At 35.7% G+C, this 20,000-nt stretch overlaps 1 protein-coding gene across 7 annotated transcripts in view; it reads left to right on the top strand.

Annotated features, from left to right (window-relative positions):
* The first annotated feature begins 5,122 nt into the window (after positions 1 to 5,122).
* LOC106880485 (homeobox protein Meis1) overlaps positions 5,123 to 20,000 on the top strand; it is a 142,137-nt gene continuing 127,259 nt past the window's right edge. For all 7 annotated transcript variants that reach the window (XM_089365247.1, XM_089365243.1, XM_089365241.1 and 4 more), the window contains exon 1: positions 5,123 to 5,302. In XM_089365247.1, the coding sequence (XP_089221373.1) occupies positions 5,288 to 5,302 (15 nt within the window). In that variant the 5' untranslated portion in view covers positions 5,123 to 5,287. The remainder of the gene's footprint in view (positions 5,303 to 20,000) is intronic.

The raw sequence follows: 20,000 nt of genomic DNA, 5'->3' as shown, positions 1-20,000 counted from the left end.
CAAAATTGGGCACCTTCCCAGCAGTATATTGGATATATATTATCCCTTAGTGGGTTGGATCCTCAACCCCTAACTCTCTTGGATTATATATATATATAATATATAAGGTGACAACAATTGAGTATAGAATGAAATATATTGTGTTGTGTAGTGTGTATTGGGTGATGGTTGTGGGTGTAGACCAGTTGTTTATAACCCTGTAGCTATTCTGTTTAAAAACTAGTTTTTCTTTCAAAATTCCTATTTTATTTTTCATGTATTCACTGGTGCAGGTTTGCAGTTGTACACTTGGAGACAATATCTGTCAGTGGCTGGAAACATGTTGAAATCTAGGGAAAGAAACTTAGCCGTTTTAGTGCAATAAATACATTTAAAGCAAAATTTATTCATGGACCTTTAAAATACTGCAGTGGATCCCCAATTAATTATTTTGTGTCAGTGGCTGAAAATCTGATGAACTATACTCTTTTACTTGTTTCAGTCATTTGACTGTGGCCATGCTGGAGCACCGCCTTTAGTCGTGCAAATCAACCCCAGGACTTATTCTTTGCAAGCCTAGTACTTATTCTATCGGTCTCTTTTGCCGAACCGCTAAGTTACAGGGACATAAACACACCAGCATCGGTTGTCAAGCGATGTTGGGGGGGGGGACAAACACAGACACACAAACATATACACACACATACATATATATATATACATATATACGAGGGGCTTCTCTCAGTTTCCGTCTACCAAATCCACTCACAAGGCTTTGGTCAGCCCGAGGCTATAGTAGAAGACACCTGCCCAAAGTACCACGCAGTGAGACTGAACCCAGAACCATGTGGTTGGTAAGCAAGCTACTTAACACACAGCCACTCCTGCACCTATGTGAAACAATAGGGAAAGAAATCTAGCTGTTTCCTGCAATAAATTTTTCTAAAGTAAAATTTAAACACACCCTTAAAATAATTATTGTGAATTCCCAATTTACTATTTTGTTTGCATGGACCCCCCACTACCACCACATGCTGATATAGACCCCAGTTGAGAGTCATTGGTACTATAGTCTCTGGGTTTAGCCATTAAGTCTGTTGTACTGTCTCATCTTCCCCGGCTGTTCTTTCTCCATTGGATAAATCACGTCTGAGATGTGATCTATCGCCTATGAACCTCTTTGATTACTATTTTATTCTAGTGGACCGGCCCCGTAGCCATTCGATGGTCATATGGACCCCAGTTGAGAATCAGTTTCTTGGCCCATTTTTTTTACTTATGAATCCCCTTTTATTACTTTTTATTCTGGTGAACCCCCATAGCCATTTGTTGCTTGCTTTCAAAATTCCTATTTTGCTGTTCACATATATATGGCCCCAGTGGCCATTTCTGTTGCATCTTCTTTTTTTTTTTTTTTTGCATTTACCCACAGCCTACATCCTTTCTTTTTCTTTCTCTTGTTTCTGTCATTGGACTGTAGCCATGCTGGGGCATCGCCTTGGCGAATTTTAGTTAAATGAATCGAAACTAGTACTTTATTTTTTTTTTATAAAGCCTGGTACTTATTCTATCATTTTCTTTTGTGAAACTGCTAAGTTATGGGGGATGTAAACTCACCAACACCGGTTGTCAAGTGGTATTGGTGGTGGTGGGGGTGACAACCACACACACACATATCTATATGCATACATATATGTATATATCTAAACACATACACACACACACATGTATGTATGCACAAGGGGCTTCATTCATTTTCTGTCTACCAAATCCACTGAACAATGCTTTAGTCAGTGGAAGTCTGCTGTAGAAGACACATGCCCAAGGTGCTATGCAGTGGGACTGAACCCAGAACCATGTAGTTGGAAAGCACACTTCTTACCACACTGCCACACCAATGTCATGTGTATGTAAAGTAAAAATATCCCTATGTAACACTCCAGCCACATTTCCAAAACCCGCAGTGCTAGTATAAGCAAGATTTTAACAAACCATGACATAATAGTGCGTATTATGTCATTAAACTCAAAAGATTGTCAGTGAAGTTCCATGGCTCACAGATAACACATTATCGGGACACTCCTGGGGTGACTGCCTAGTGTGTAGATTGATTATATATAGCACCAGGTGGTGGTGGTTGTGTGTGTATATATATATATATATATATATATATATATAATATATATATATATATATAATATATATATATATATATAATATATATACATATATAATAATAATAATAATAATAATAATAATAATAATATATGCATATTATCTATTGGACCCACCCTTGAAGTTGTTGATTTTTTGCAAGATTTCAAACTAATATTTGACCTGTCTAGGGCAGTGACCCGGCTGAATTGTTAGCACACTGAGTAGAATGCTTCGCAGTATTTCATTCGCCTTTATGCTCTGAGTTCAAATACTGCTAAGGTCAACTTTACTTCTCGTTCTTTCAGGATCGATAAAATAAGTACCAGTTGCACACTGGGGACCATTGTAATCTACTAAGTCCCTCCCCAGAAATTGCTGGGCTTGTGCCAAAATTTGAAGCTATTATTTTCATTTGAAAACTGGAGAAGTTGTGAAGGAGAGGTTACCTTCTGAGGTGTGCCTGCCTGGCTGTTGGAATAACCAGAATGTGTGAGGTTCCTTGGTTGCCCCTGGGAAGAACTCCCCACTTTTGGGGATTTTATTGTTTAATTGTATTGTCAATTGTTTTTGTCCTTTATTGTATAATCGATATTGTTCCAAACCCCGTGTCTCTTTTGTTGTATTGTCTGTACTTGTTTTGTGCTTGGCTGCTGTGGCCAATAAAGAAATCATTATTATTATTATTTATCATTGTTATTATTAAGGATGTGAGCTGGTGCAATCAATAACATGTTGAGCAATATACTTAGTGTCATTTCGTCTTCAAGTTCCACTAAGGCGTTGATAAAATAAGTAGCAGTTGAATCGAGTACTTGCTCTCTCCACTGAAACTGCAGGCTTTGTTCCAAAATTTGAAATCGATATTTGATCTGCCCTTTTTTGCATTCGAAGTTCAACTCCTGCTATGGTCAACTTTTGTCTTTCACTCCACTCTGGTACTCGTTAAGATAATGTAGCATTTGACTCATGGAGTCATTCTCATTGACAAACATTCTCCCCTTAAAATTTTATCCCTGGTGAGCAACATTATTATTATTCTAATTATTATTATTATTATTATTATTATTATATGTTATTCCTCAGCGCTCTTGCTTTTATACATGCTTTGGTAAAGCAACCTGTTGTCAAGTGTCACACAGGGTCTCTTTCCACTTAAAATCCAAGTACCAATCTCAAAATCCTTGCTGCCCTCAATAGAATAGCTTTGGTAGCATATTCCACCTTCATGTCATTCAAGTATGTTAGTGCTCCCCAGTCTTGTATTACAGCCTCAGGTAAACCAAAGACTTGTCAGTGAATTTGGAAGACGGTAACTGGCAGAAGCTCATCATATATATATATATATACATAAGTATATGTGTGTGTGTGTGTGTGTGTGTGTGTGTGTGTGTGTGAGAGAGAGAGAGAGAGAGAGAGAGAGAGAGAGAGAGAGAGAGAGAGAGATTGTGTGTGTGCATTTTTGTGCCTGTGATTACTCCCACCACTGCTTGACCTTGGATGTTGGTGTGCTTATGCTCCATAACTTAGTGGTTCAGCTAAAGAGAACAATAGAATAAATACTAGGCTTTGCCAAAAGATCTTCATTTGGCCAAAATTTCTTCAAGGCAGTGCCTTGGCATGGCTGCTGTCTAATGACTGAAACAAGTAAAAGATACAAGAGATAATTGCTATTATTTTATTTTATTCATATTTTGCTAAGTCCCACTTGTCCCTTGTTTTGTCTTATCCTTTTTTTTTTGCCTTGTGTTTGGCCCTTGTGGCTAATAAAGAAAACATTCTTATCATCATCATCATCATCTTTCAATTCTGTTTGCATTTCTTGCTGAGTGTCTTCTTGACACCTAGTGCCTTCCTGACACTTAGGGCAGAGAAACTCGCTGTATACATTGGTAGGACATTAAAATAAAGACACCCGATCGTTCATTTACAAAGTCATGTGATTAGAGAAAACAGGATAGAAAGACAGGGAGAAAAAGGAAAATATTAAAAAATGAAAAAAGTAAACAAAAAATAATGAGAAATTATTATCATTATTATTATTATTATTATTATTATTATTATTATTATTATTATTATTATTATTATTATTCTTTACTTTTAATCAGCATGTTTGTTATTACCACTTGTCAAGACACACCCAGCATACTAAGGTGAATGAAGGATAAGAGATGTTGCCATCTGTCTGAAAGCTTGGGGAGGGGAAGTAATACTTAAATTGATAGAGTTGTCAGCACAATCTTTTGGATTTCTCTGAGACATGGTTCTCCTGGGATGTTATCTAGGAGTTTCTGACATCCTTTCCTTTTTTTATCATACTTAGGGTTCAGGAACAGTTCTCACTTTAAGATGTTACATCTTTTGTATTTCAATTTCCAGGTCCTTACATTTACTTCAAATTCCTTTAAAGATAGATTTTTATCATTGGGAACACCTACATCTATTAAGTCTACAGGTATTTTCTTCCCTGTCTTTAATGACTATGGCTGGTCAATTAGCCTGGATCATTCTGTCAGAGTTGATTAGAACATCCCAGAGGATAGGGACATTTTTACCTTCGGCGACTGACTCAGGATGATGTTCATACCAGTAAGCAGGAGTGCTGATTTTGTAGTGTTTACATAGTTTCCAATTATCATTATCATCATTATTATTATTATTATTGTTATTAATGAACCTACTCATATATTTGTAAGCCAAAGGAATTGAGAAGGAGCGAGGTGCCCTTTGCTGCAAGGGTGACCAAGATGTATGGGGTGCCTTGGTTGTCCCTGAGAGAAACACCTCCAACCCCCTTTTGGAGAGTTTATTGTTAAATCTTTAATGTTAATTGTTATTGTTTTATCTTATTTCATACACGTATATTATATTAAACTCCACTTGTTCTTTGTGTCCCTTTATGCTTTGAGTCTGGCTTTTTTGGCCAATAAAGAAAATATTATTATTTAGTGTTATATTTATCTCACATTTTTTTGTTTTCATTCTACAGAAGCTGGTACAGAAGTACAGTATTCAATTGGATTTTAACTTAACATCGTGGGATTGATCGAGTATTTCTCAAGTGTGGAGGAATCTGGAATTTCTTTTTACAAACTTATTGCTTAATACTACAGACGCAGATAAATATCAACCGAATATTTCTTCGAGGATTTACATGGCGCAGACCAGGGTAAGTTTTTGAGCATTTCCCACACACGGATGAATTTTATAGGATCCTTTATGTTTGGCTCACTTTTTTCAGTTCCTTTAATTTTGCTCATCTTTACAACGTGCAAAGAATATGCATTGTAACATTCCCCATTTGTGTAATTTTACAACATCTTGGACAGCTACCAAACTCTTACTTAGCATATGCTATACGCCAGTGGTTCCCAGCTGGGGTCCATATAAGATTTTGGTGGGTTTCACCCAAGCAATAGTAAATTGGCGATCCATAGTAGATCTTTTCTGTTTCACTCACACTTTTCCGTTCTTTTAATTTTGTTCCAATTGTTTTCAGAATTGGTGTATTGATGTAAGTTTTATGTGCTAATTATGAAAATAAAATTCTTTTTTGCTATGAATTAATAAAAAGTTAATAGCTTTTAGAGTTTGCAAATTTTTAGTAATTTTAGCCAATCAAAAGTCATGTATATATTGGTACCTATTTCCATAGTAACAAGCCAAAGTATAGTCTGCTTCGAACCGTGTAATTTCCTGCACCTTTTCAGTCTAAATAAAAAATATGACCACAGCCAACTTATTTAATCTTTCGAATATGATGGAAAGCTTGAAATCCAAGGAAATGGTAAACCACAGCATAAAGCTTATTAGCTCAATAAATGGTATCTACAAACAACAAGTGCAAAGCACAATGGTCTCTGCAAAATGAGGGAATAAACAATGCTATGGGAACCTACCATTCTATGGTTGATCTCTGCGAGTTTATGTCAGGAGGAGACAGGAAAATTGCAATTTGTTTGATAAACTCCTAGAATGTATTGCAAACTTTTGTTTTTGAATATTTACTACAAAAATGTATTGTAATTTTTTTACAAAACAAAAAACAAAAAAAATTCATTGAAAATTTTTCATTATTTATATTGGTTACATGCCTGTTCCAGCATTTTACATGACATTATTCATTAAAACTTCTTAAAACTACCGCCATTAAAACTTCCACCATTGAATGTTAATGTTGTCATTACGCAGAAAATGCCAGCTTCCAAATCCTGTTTTCTGATTGGTAAAAATAATCAAAATTTAAACGTGTGTAACATTTTCCTAAATTTTTTTTCTGGACCATGTGAATAAACAAAAAAACGGATTCAACATGAAAATTTTCATCAATATACCAAATCTGAAGATGTTCACTTCAGTTTAAAATTTTATAAAGTGTGAGAGCCAATGAAAAAAAAGGCTCAGTATATATCAAATACGAATGTAATACACACCTTCTCTTCTTACACACACATATATTTGCACAGAGAAAGTGATTGAAACTGGTCACGAACTGAGAACATTCTATGTTGATGCATATATCATCATCATCATCATCGTTTAACGTCCGCTTTCCATGCTAGCATGGGTTGGACGATTTGACTGAGGACTGGTGAAACCGGATGGCAATATGCATACATATATATAAGCAGGCATAACTAAAAACATGCATGCATAGTACTAGCATATGCAAAAAGACACATCACACATGCTCACAACATATCCTCCTCCTCCCCTCCCTCTCCTCCTTCCCCCTCCCCTCCTCCCCTCCCCATCCTCCTCCTCCTCCCCATCCTCCTCCCCATCCTCCTCCTCCTCCTCCTCCTCCTCCTCCTCCTCCTCCTCCGACCTTCACATTCTGAGTTCAAATTCGGCCGAGGTCGGCTTTTCATCCTTTTGGAGTCGATAAATTAACTACCATTTGAGTCCTGGGTGTTCTTTTAATCCATTTTGCTGGTATGCATGTATGTATGTATGCATTCATGCATGCTTGTGTGTATATTCTATTAGGTGTGTGTGTGTGTATGTATCTGCATGCATGTGTGTGTATATATATATATATATATATATATATATATATATATATATATATATATTGTAACCAGTGCTTGCTGTGTGCTGGTTAGTGTATGGAAGGACATCCAGCTGTAGAAAAATGGACAAAAATAATAAGTACGTCTACGGTGACCGTAACACCTTCAGTGGTTCCCAATCATTTGGAACAGGCATGCAAATGTAGATGAAAGGCAAAGTCCATCAGGATGGAATTACAACTGAGAACATAATTAAGATGGACGAAATGCCGCTAAACTCACTGGGATAATATTGAATTTAAATTTTAGGACAAGGCCAGCAATTTCGGGGTGGAGCTGAGGTAAATCGATTACATTGATTCCAGTGTTCAACTGGCGTTTATTATATCGACTTTAAAAGGATGACTAGCAAAATCAATCACAACGGAATTTTGAACTGAGAACATAAAAACTAACGAAAATGCCACAAAGCATTTTGCCCGATGTGCTAACGATTCTGCCAGGTCGCCGCCAAGTCTTAGTAAATTGAATATAAAAACTACTTTACTTTCGGTTCTCAATGCTTATTTACTAAATCCAATTCTACCTTGTTTCTGACAAAACTTTCCAAATAAATAATGAAATATTCCACCCAATTAGCTTACAAAATGTCACTTGCCGTTTCCTCGTGTCCTTCAACCTTTTCAAACTACATTGAAAAGCTACTTTCACTTTTGCTTTTCATACTTATTTACAAAATCCAACTCCACCACCTACGTGACAAAACTTTACAAACAAATAATGAAGTGTTCCACCCAATTATTCTACAAGAAGTCACATTACCGTTTCCTTGTGTTCTTCGAAATATCACTTAAAGATCGAAAGAAGCAAATAACGAAAATAATTTTTAAAGGTTTCTAAAATAGAGAATCATAAAATACAGAATTACATAGTGATCAAATATATTCTCTTCTTTCGATATTGGCTTGCAACAAGGGGGAGAAGGTGCCGCTCGATCAGCTACAAATAACAGCTACATATGCCTGAGAAAATATTGGTTTCAAAATTTGGCGCCAAACCAGTAATTTCAGGGGAGGGGGTAAGTCGATTACATCAATCTCCAGTGCTAAACTGCTACTTATTTTATGAACCCTGAGAGGGATGAAAGGCAAAGTCGAAACTTAACGGATTTGAACTCTGAACGAAAAGACGTATTAAATGCCACTAAACTCCTTCAGAAAATACTGTTTCCAAATTTGGGCACAAGGCCAACAATTTCGGGGTGGGGGTGGGGATAACTCGATTACATCGATTCCAGTGTTCAATTGGTATTTATTCTATCGACCCTAAAAGGATGAAAGGCAGAGTCGACGTGGGCGGAATTTGAACACAGAACGAAAGGACGGACGAAATGCCGCTAAACATTTAGCCCGGCGTGCTAACGATTCTGCCAGCACGTGCCATTTCTTTTTTCTTTTTCAGTTAGATATTGGTTTGCAACAAGGGGAAGGATGTGACGCTCGATCAGCTAGAAATAAGAGTAACATATACCTCAGAAAATATTGAAGACAACTTTTAGTACCATTCCCACGAGACTTTTTGTTTCGGTGACGTTAAGGAAGGTGAAATCGTGAATACCAGTAATACGCGGTGTATTTCACCCTGTATAATATCGGACAGTGTGCATGTGCAAGCTTCGAGAGATCAGACAAAATAAGCATCAACCGTGTGCGTGTGTGACGTGTATGTATGTTTGTGTGTATAATTTTGCATATAAGAATGTTGATGACACTAATTTCAAAGTTTCGGCCTCTGCAGCGATGGCTTATTAGAATGAAACTTCGAAGTCACTATCAACAACATTTTTAGTATAAAAATATTAATTTGTACTCTAAAAAAAGTGTAAAGTGACTCATCAGGTTAATGTAAGATTGTTTATATCATAACTGAACATAAACAAAAGCATTAATATATATGTATGCATATGTGTGTGTGTGTGTGTGTGTCAATATATATATGTGTGTGTGTATTTATGTATATATGTCTATCTCTCTCTCTCTCTCTCTCTCTATATATATATATATATATATATATATATATATATATATATATATATATATAATACCTATATGTATATGGAATTAGCCTATTATTTGTAAATCAAATTGTTTTGTACTTAAGAATGAGGTTAATAAGCCGAAAAATTATATTGCATTAATAACAATAAAATTATCTGAGACATTTAATCACATATACTTACACACACACACACACACACACACACACACACACACCCTCCAGTGCACGCACATACATAAAGATGAAAAGACACACGTAGAAGCCAAATTGGGGGAGCGCAAAACATATTTTCTACACGCACATTCACAAGTACCTGCACGTAGTATACAATCACACTCAAAACACATTTATTTGCGACAGACACACACTTCTGTGACCGATACAGCATACTAATATATATATATATATATATATATATATATATATATATATATATATATATATATATATATATATGTATGTATATATATATATATATATGTAACCTCGGGCCGACTAATAAATACCTTGTGTATGGATGTGGTTGACGGAAACTGAAAGAAGCCCGTCGTATATATATATATATATGTCTGTATGTATGTCATTATTCAGTTTTATTTCAAGAATTTCAAGAATTCTTGTCACTAAAGTAAGATCCGGTTTCTAACCTAGATCCAAGTCTCCTTCACTGGAATTTTAACATCAGCAACGGGGTATTTTTGTTTTATGCATGTATATGTGCAGGTTTGTATGTTTTGTTTTATGCCTATACAGCGTGTGTTTGTGTCTGTGTTCCCAACCACTTCTTGACAAACCGGTGTTGGTTTGTTCACGTTTCCGTAACCTTGCAGTTCGGTAGAAGATGCCGATGGAATGTGTGCCAGCCTTTAAAATGAAAAAACCTGCTTTCGATTCATTCGACTAAAAGCATATTCAAGACGATGCTCCAGCACAGTCGCGTTCTAATGACTGAAACAAGTAAATGATGTAATGTGTGTGTGTGTGTATATATATATATATATATATATATATATATGTATATGTATATATGTAATGTGTGTGTGTATTTATGTTTTTATATATATATATATATATATATATATATATATATATATATATATGCATGTATTTATGTAGATATATATGTATATATTTGTATATATATATATCTGTGTGTGTGTGTGTGTATATATAAGAATATATACATATATATAGGTATAAATATATACATATGTGTATGTATGTGTGTGTGTATATATATATATATATATATATATATATATATATATGCTTGTATTGTAAATGGGTATCTGAACATGTATGTGTAAATGCATATGTTTTGATATATATATATATATATATATATATATATATATATACACATATATCAAAACATACACACATACATACGCCATATGTATTATAGAGAATGGTACAGGTGCAGGTGTGACTGTGGTACGAAGCTTGCTTCTCAACTAAATGGTCTTAGCCTCGGTTCCACTGCGTGGCACCTTGGTCAAGTGCCTTCTGTTATATATTCTTCGGCCGAGCAAAGCCTCACGAGCAGATTTGGTATACCGAAAATTATAGAACCACCATTGTGTGTGAGTGTGCATATATGTGTACGTGTGCATGTGTATGTATATATATGTATACATAGACACGCACACACATGCGCGCGTGCACACTCATACGTATCAATTTCAGTTTGCTGTAAAATTACCATGGTGTTGATTTATCAAACAACCTCTATTTTTTTAAAACTATACATACGTCTTTGCATATGTACACACACACACACACACACATATATATATAATAGGAGTAGCTATGTGGTAAGTAGCTTGCTTACCAACCACATGGTTCTGGGTTCAGTCCCATTGCGTGGTACCTTGGGCCAGTGTTTTCTTCTATAGCCTCGGGACCGACAAAAGCCTTGTGAGTGGATTTGGTAGGTGGAAACTGAAAGAAGCCCGTCGTACATACATACATACATACATACACACACACACACATATATATAAATATATATATATATATATATATATATATATATATATATATATATATATATATATATATATATATATATATATATGGTTGTGTGTCTGCTTGTCCTCCCAATATCGCTTGAGAACCGGTTCGGCAAAAGAGACCGATAGAATTAGGCTTAAAGAAAAGGGATCGATTCATTCTTCTAAAAATATAAATATGTTGCCGGGGCAGAGCCGTGAAACAATAAAATATAAAAGATAAAACATATGTTTATATATATATAGTGTGTAGGTGTGCGTATGTTTGTATGTGTGAATATATACACCCTTATACACATTCAACATTAAAAAAAAAAAAGAAGTTATTTCACCTCTAGAGCTTATATCATCAATGTGGAAAACTTTTACAATTTTACACTTTATTTATTTATTTACTTCTATATTTATCATTTTTCTCTGTTTGATTCGCCTGAATAAATAAGTTCGCTTTCTGATTTTTAAGAAGGAATACTTCTTACATAGGCAACACCCTTTACCATTTACCCCCGCTTCCTTTAAACACAAGGGTAGGGGTCATTTATTAACTAAATCGCTATGATCTTCCTATTGTTTGTTTTCTCGTGTGTGTTGACTTCAACTTAATTAGGTTAGTGTTTAGTTTTCTTACTTGCTGTAAAATAACCCGGTTTTGTAACAGTGCTTGTATATCAGAACATAAATTGTTCTTGTATTACGAACCAGAAAGAAAGAAAGAAAAAAAAAATGGAAGAAGGAAAAAAAAACTGTGTTGAAGATTTGAGAGGGCGCTTTAGCTTTTTACGACGAGGTCGACCGACAGCGATTTGGCTCTCTCAGTTTACACTATACTGCGTTTAATTGGGAAGGACGTTGTGGATGTTCCCGTAGAAGAATGTGTGTGTGTGTGTGTGTACACACACACGTATATATATATATATATATATATACATATACATATATATATGTATATATATATTTATGCATACGTGTGTGTATGTGTACCTCTTCCCCCCTTTTTTTTTACTTGTTTTAGAGCCATTATTAGCCCACGGCCATGCTGGAGCGCCACCTTGAAGTTGAGTGAACTCACCCCCAGTACCTATATATTTTTTTTTTTTAGAGCCTGATACTACTTATTCTATCGATTATTTTTGCCGAACCGCTAAGTTACGTGGACGTAAACACACCAGCACCAGTTGTCAGACAGTGGTAGGGGACAAGCAAACAAACACATACACACACAAACATATAACAATGTACGATGGGCTTCTTTCAGTTTCCATTGACATATATATCCATCTACACACACGCACATGTGTGTGTGTTTATATTCAAACAACACATGCATATGTGTTTATTGAATATATGTACATACAAATATTCAATATAGATAGATAGATAGATAGATAGATAGACGGATGGATGGATGGGTAGATAGATAGATAGATAGACGGATGGATGGATGGGTAGATAGATAGATAGATAGACGGATGGATGGATGGATGGGTAGGTAGATAGATAGATAGATAGATATCTTTTTATTATAGCCACACAGGGCTAAATACAGAAAATGGACAAATTACAAAGTAGAGCTTTTCTGGGGGGGGGGGGTAATTTCGATCAAAAGGGATCGCGGGAAAAAAAGGTGGGGATTTCGATCAAAAGGGATCGCGGGAAGAAAAGGAAAAACAAATAGATAGATAGATAGATTAGAAGAGGCTATCTAGGTTACTTTTTAATTTACGAAGTTGGTATGCAGATCCAAGGTCATTGGCCTTGGTGTGAGCTGAACGTGAAGAAGGCGTCATTGAATGCGGAAATAACATGAATCTCTATAAAAAATCTGGCACGAAGACTGTCGTCACTTGCGACTGCTGCTGCTCCTAGTTTTCAATGCATCCTCAAACGCTGCAGTTTTGATTTGAATACCTTAACCAAGGTATATTTGGGCCCCAGTATTTATTTACTTGTCTAATAATAAGTTAATTTAAACTATCGACCGCTGGAGGCACGTATGTGAAAATGCGATCCCATAGGGATTTGAACTCGGGTGAGTGAAGAGCCGCAAAACGTCTTTCCCGCCTCATAACAGTTCTGCCAATCCACTTCATTAAAATTGTAATTATAACTGCTTTTTAATTTATGCACAAAAGTAACACTTTCAAAGTGATGAAGGTAGTTGATTATGTCGACCCCACCCCCTCCCGGAATACTTACAAGAATGGTACTTCATTTTATGGACGAACCAATAAAATTGTGAACTAGGGGTGTGGGATTCGAACTAATAACCTAAAGCATTGAAAGGAATACCGCTCGGCATTGTATGCAGCATTGTAACGATTCTGCAGGTCTTGAAGCCTTTTATAATCCCCTCTACTGCTGGCACATTGCTTGAAATTATGCGGGGAGCGGGGTCGTCGATTACATCGACCCAGTAGCTGACAGGTATGTATTTCATCGACGTTCGAAATGATGAAAGGAAAAGTTAACACTGGCAGAATTGGAACTCGCATTGTAAGAGGCGGACAAAATGCCTGTAAAAATTTAGTCCGGCTTACTTATGCGCTTCCCCCAGGTCGTCGTCAACAGCAACAACAAAAACAACAATAATAATCCTTCCATGGGCGCAAGATCTGAAATTTGGGGTAGGAAGGGGCTAGTCGATTACACCGACTCCACCGACTTCCTGCTTCTTGTTTTATGCCATCCGGAAGGATAAAAGAGAAAATCGATCTCGGTGGAATTTTGCCTGGTATACTCTTTTACTCTTTTACTTGTTTCAGTCATTTGACTGCGGCCATACTGGAGCACCGCCTTTAGACGAGCAAATCGACCCCCAGGACTTATTCTTTGCAAGCCTAGTACTTAGTCTATCGGTTCTTGCTGAACCGCTCGTTTACGGGGACGTAAGCACACCACCATCGGTTGTCAAGCGATGCTCGGGAGGGGGGGGGACAAACACACACACACACGAACACACACACACACACGAACACACACACACACACACACACACACATATACATATATACGACGGACATTTTTCAGTTTCCGTCTACCAAATCCACTCACAAGGCTTTGGTCAGCCTGAGGCTATAGTAAAAGACACTTGCCCAAGGTGCCATGCAGTGGGACTGAACCCGGAACCATGTGGTTGGTAAGCAAGCTCCTTACCACACACACAGCCACTCCTACTAACAATTCTGCCAGTTCATTGCCTTAATAACAACAACAACAGTCACCACCATCATCATTTCTATTATGGGCACAGGGCTTGAAATTTGGGGGTAGGGGCTAGTTGGTACTTCATTTTATGGACTCAGTATTCAACTCGTTCTTCCTTTATTTCGTTTCGGCGCTTAAAGACAAACGAAATGCTGCTAAAGAATTTTTGGACTGAATCAGGAATAATAAGAAAAGTACATTATTTCACATATCGGATTCCATTGCATGATAAGGCAATCTTCACTTAACTCTCGACACAGGAGAGAAATGATGGTCTTAAGTTGTCTTCGACAAGATTTGAATTCAAAACGTAAAAAAGATCAACCGGAAGCAATACCGCAAGCCCTTATTTCCATCTTCCACAATCACTTAATTAGTAATATACTAATAATAGTTCTACCAAACTACCCCTATCTATCTATCTATCTATCTATCTATCTCTCATCTCTCTGTCTGTATATATGTATTTGTTTATATATATATATATATATATATATATATATATATATATATATATATATATATATATATATATATATGTATATATATATATATATGTATGTATATATATATATGTATGTATATATATATATATATGTATGTATATATATATATATATGTATGTATATATATATATATATATATGTATGTATATATATATATATATATATATATATATATATATATATATATATATATATATGTATATTACACACAAACATTTGTGTATATATATACATACATACATATATATATATTTATATATACATAATATATATCTATATATAAACTATATATGTATATATATATATATATTATATATATATTTATGTATATATATATTTATTATATATGCATATTATGTACATATGTATATATGTATGTATATAGGTTCGTATATATATATATATATATATATATATATATATATATATATATATATATATATATATATATATATATATATATATATATTATATATGTATTTATATATTTATGTATATATATATATATATATATATATAATATATGGATGTGTATGTGTGTGTGTGTAAAGTTGGGTCTCCTGTCCAAAATCCAGGATGAAACTATATCAGTGCAAGGAACTCGAGACCAGCAGGAGTATTTAATTCTCCCGCAACCAAAACTCAATCGCACAAGATTGGCCATTAAAAGAAAAACGATTACTCTGACGTTGCTGCCGCATGGCCAAAGTCTTTCCGCCTAGACGTGTCCATTGCTGCATGTACGTATCTATAAATATAAATGCGCATATATATATATGTATATATATATGTGTACATGAATGTATATATATATATATATATATATATATATATATATATATATATATATATATATATATATATATATATATATATATATGTGTGTGTGTGTGTGTGTGTGTGTGTATACATATATGTTTATATATATGTGTGCGCATATATATGTATATATATATATATATATATATATATATATATATATATATATATATATATACATTACATATATATATATATATATATATATATATATATATATAGATAGATAGATAGATAGATATATGTATGAACACACGCAATTACACACATGCATACATTATACATTTAGCAAAGCATACACAAAATTTTTATCCACAGACACAAGTTCTCAAATTCTTTGACGTTTCAATTTATCTGATAAACCAAACGAAAAAAAATTAATATATGTACCAGGCAATGCCCCAGCATGGCCGATAAATACTTTTTCTCGTTCATATATTCTCCAAATTATATTAAAGCCTGTTAAAGCGGCAGGAAAATACATCGTATAAAAACGAACTTTTTATACAGTTTTTGCAACCGTTATTTACACTTATGTGTGTACACACACACACACGCGCGCGCGCGCGCGCACATATATGCTGGTGTCTGTTGAATATGTGTTTCTGAGTACGAAATGTATATGCTTGTCCATATATATAAGACGACCAGGGTTCCAGTTGATTTGATCAACAGAACACTCTACTTAGGAAATTAACGTGCAAACTAACGTTACTTATAGCATTGGTGTGTGTATAGATATATATGTATCTGTTCATGTGTGTATATATGTCTACATGTATTTATACATATATACATCTATATATATATGTATATGCATACACACATAAATATACGTATGTGTATGAATATAATAATTATGTGTATCTGTATTTCTGTGTGTATGTATATGTATAATATATATTCATATATATATATATATATATATATATATATATATATATATATATATATATATATATACACACACCCTTATACATGCGTGTCTGTGTATCTATGCGTCTCCCCCACCACCGCTTTGGCAACTGGTGTTGGTGTGTTTACGTCCCCGTTACGTAGCGGTTTGACAAAAGTGTCCGTTACAAATGAGAACTATAGAATAAGGTCGATTCATTCGACGTGTGTGTGCGCGTGTCTGTCTGTCTTTGAGTTTGTTCCCTACCACTACCTGCCAATCAGTGTTCACTTCCAAAGAGACCGTTAGAGTAAGTGTTAGACTTACAAAAAAAGGGGGTGGGTGTTCAAGTACTGGCATTGATTCATTCGACAAAAAAAATTCTTGGAGGTGCCCCAGTATTGCCGCATCTGAAACACATACAACTTAAGGAGAAAAGAGAAAAGTTCTATAGGCGCAGCTATGGCTGTGTGCTAAAAACTTTGCTTCCGTTTTGGTTCCGGGTTCAGTCCCACAGCGTGGCACCTTGGCCAAGTGTTTTCTCCTGTATCTTCGGACTGACCAAAGCCTTGTCAGTAGATTTCGTTGACGGAAATTGAAAGAAGCCCGTCGTATGTGTGTGTGTGTGTGTGTGTGTGTGTGTGTGTGTGTGGTAAATATATATATTTACGACAGAGGCTATATTGATACCAAGGGGTACTCTCTCATGTATCTAGTGCAGTCTAGTTTGTTCGAACTGAACATCGAGATCAAAACATATTTGGGATAGATATATACAGGCGTAGGAGTGGCTGCGTGGTAAGGAGCTTGCTTACCAACCACACGGTTCCGGGTTCAGTCCCATTGCGTGGCACCATGGGCAAGTGTTTTCTTCTATAGCCTCGGGTCGACCAAAACCCTTGTGAGTGGATTTGATACGGAAACTGAAAGAAGCCCGTCGTATATGTGTGTATATATGTGTGTGTGTATATGTTTACGTGTCTGTGTTTGTCCTCCCCCAACATCGCTTGACAACCGATGCTGGTGTGTTTATGTCCCCGTAAGTTAGTGGTTCGGCAAAAGAGAACCGATAGAATAAGTACTAGGCTTCCAAAGAATAAGTCCTAGGGTCCGAATTGCTCAACTAAAGGCGGTGCTCCAGCATGGCCACAGTCAAATGACTGAAACAAGTAAAAGAGTAAAAAGAGTATATATGTACACGCACGCTCGCGTAATGTTTTGTTCAGCATAGCTTCCAATGCGTATGTATGTGCGTGTATATATGTGTGTGTGTGTGTGAGTGCGTGCATTGCTCACAGTTCTGTGTAGACTACAATCGTGTGTCTGTGTGAGCGATATATAGTAGAAGAACACCTACAGTCACAGACTCAATAGTTTAGGGTCTCTTCTCGGCGATAACGAGGACAGCCTCGCCAGCGACTCACTAATTTCACTGACTTGTACAATACCAGTGTGTCTGTGTGTGCGTTATAGATGTTGCGATGCAAAAAAATATTCGCTTGCTTATCTGTCCGTTTCTGTGTCTGTCTCTATATCTCTCTCTATCTGTCTGTCTGTCTGTTTCTCTTTCTTTCTCTACCTGTCTATGTGTGCCTCTCTGTGTGTCTATCTATCTATCTATCTATCTATCTATCTATCTATCTATCTATTTATCTATATTATCTGTCGGTCTGTTAGTCTGTAAGTGTGTATGTGTGTGAATATAATGTATGCATGTCCAATTACGCACACACACACATAGTGTGTGACAGAAAGAGAGAGGAAGGGAGGGAGTGTGTGTGTGTGTGTGTGTGTGTGTGTGTGGAAGGCGTGTGGCTTTAGTGTTTACGGTATTCTCTCACCCTCTTAGTAGTAAGTGCGTTTCTCGGCGGTGCATTGTATTCTTGAGCAAGACACTTTATTTCACGTTACACCAATTGATTCGGCTGACAAAAATGATCAGTACCTGTATTTCAAAAGGGGCCAGCCCTAACTAATTTAAGGGTGCGCGTTTCTGTGGAGTGCTCAGCCATTTTGCACGTTAATTTCCGCTGATCCAATCAGCTGTAACACTTATCGTCGTAACCGACGGAGAATCATTTTTCATTTTTATTAGTACATTTTTGTTTTTCATTGCCGGCCGTAATTGGTTAAATTAAACCGGTGTTGCGGAAAGATATTTTTCAAAAGAATTTAGTAATTCAATTATATATTTTTTGTATAGTTTAGCATAGTTTTTTCGAAGCTGAAATTCAAGAATCTGGTGCAATTTTATAAAAATAAGGATAATTTTAAAAATTCTTTTAAATAATGATTTTTAAAATGATGGTAATTTTTGGGAGCCGCGTGGATCTATAGAACGCTAACATCTTTTTAAGGAATTTATATAAAAAAAAAATAGTGAAATTATATGTTTGCATGTGTGTGTATGTATGTATGTATGTATGTGTGTATGTATGTATGTGTGTATGTGTGTATGTGTGTGTGTGTGTGTATGCATATATATATGTGTATGTACGGTTCTATGTATGTATGTATATGTGTATCTATGTATATATGTACACTTATATGTATGCATGTAAGCATATGTGTATGTATGTACGCTTGTATGTAAGGGCGTATGTGTATATGCTTGTATGTGTGCATGAATGTATGTATGTATATACGAACGTATGTACGTACCAATGGGTGGATGGAGGGAGAGGGGGAATGGATGAAGGAAGAGCGGGTTGGATGGATAGATTATTAGATGTTTTAGTATATGCGTGTGTGCTTATGTGCATATAAATATAATGATCCCGTCTGATTAAAAGGGGAAAAAAATTAAATAAAAAAAAGTCAATCAAAATACATTTTCGTGCTGTTTTCCACATTTACTTTTTAGCTATTAACGTAGTAAGACCGGTTGAAATGACGCAGAGCATTTTGTCCGTTGTGCAGAATCGTTAGATTCTGCCAGGTCACCTTTCAAATTTTTTGCACAAGGTCTTCCATTCTAGAGGGTGGGGATAAGCCGATTATAACGACACCAGTGCCCAAACTAATCAACCTCGGAAGGATGAAATGCAAAGACGACATCAGCGGAATTTGAACTCAGAACACAAAGACAGACGATATACTGACTGCTAAGCCATTTTACCCGGCATACAAACGGTTTTGCCCGCTCGTTGCCCTCAGACTTATCAAAACTATTAAAAAGTCAAAGAAATGGGAAAGAATCGGAATTTAAAACAATTCGTTGTCATATTTTGTCCGTAGTTAAGAGGACCCGTTTGATGTTTTATGTTAATGTGTCCTCAAAAGTCCATGGAAAGGGTCTGGAATTGCGTCCAAGGAGTTAAGTGTCTGAGATTCTATTGAATATATATATATACATACGCAC

The sequence above is a fragment of the Octopus bimaculoides genome, chromosome Z, assembly GCF_046866305.1.
Source record: "Octopus bimaculoides isolate indiv1 chromosome Z, ASM4686630v1, whole genome shotgun sequence".
Classification (NCBI taxonomy): Eukaryota; Metazoa; Mollusca; class Cephalopoda; order Octopoda; family Octopodidae; genus Octopus; species Octopus bimaculoides.
Note: the sequence above shows the minus strand (reverse complement) of the source record. Positions and strands in the feature narration are given on the sequence as shown.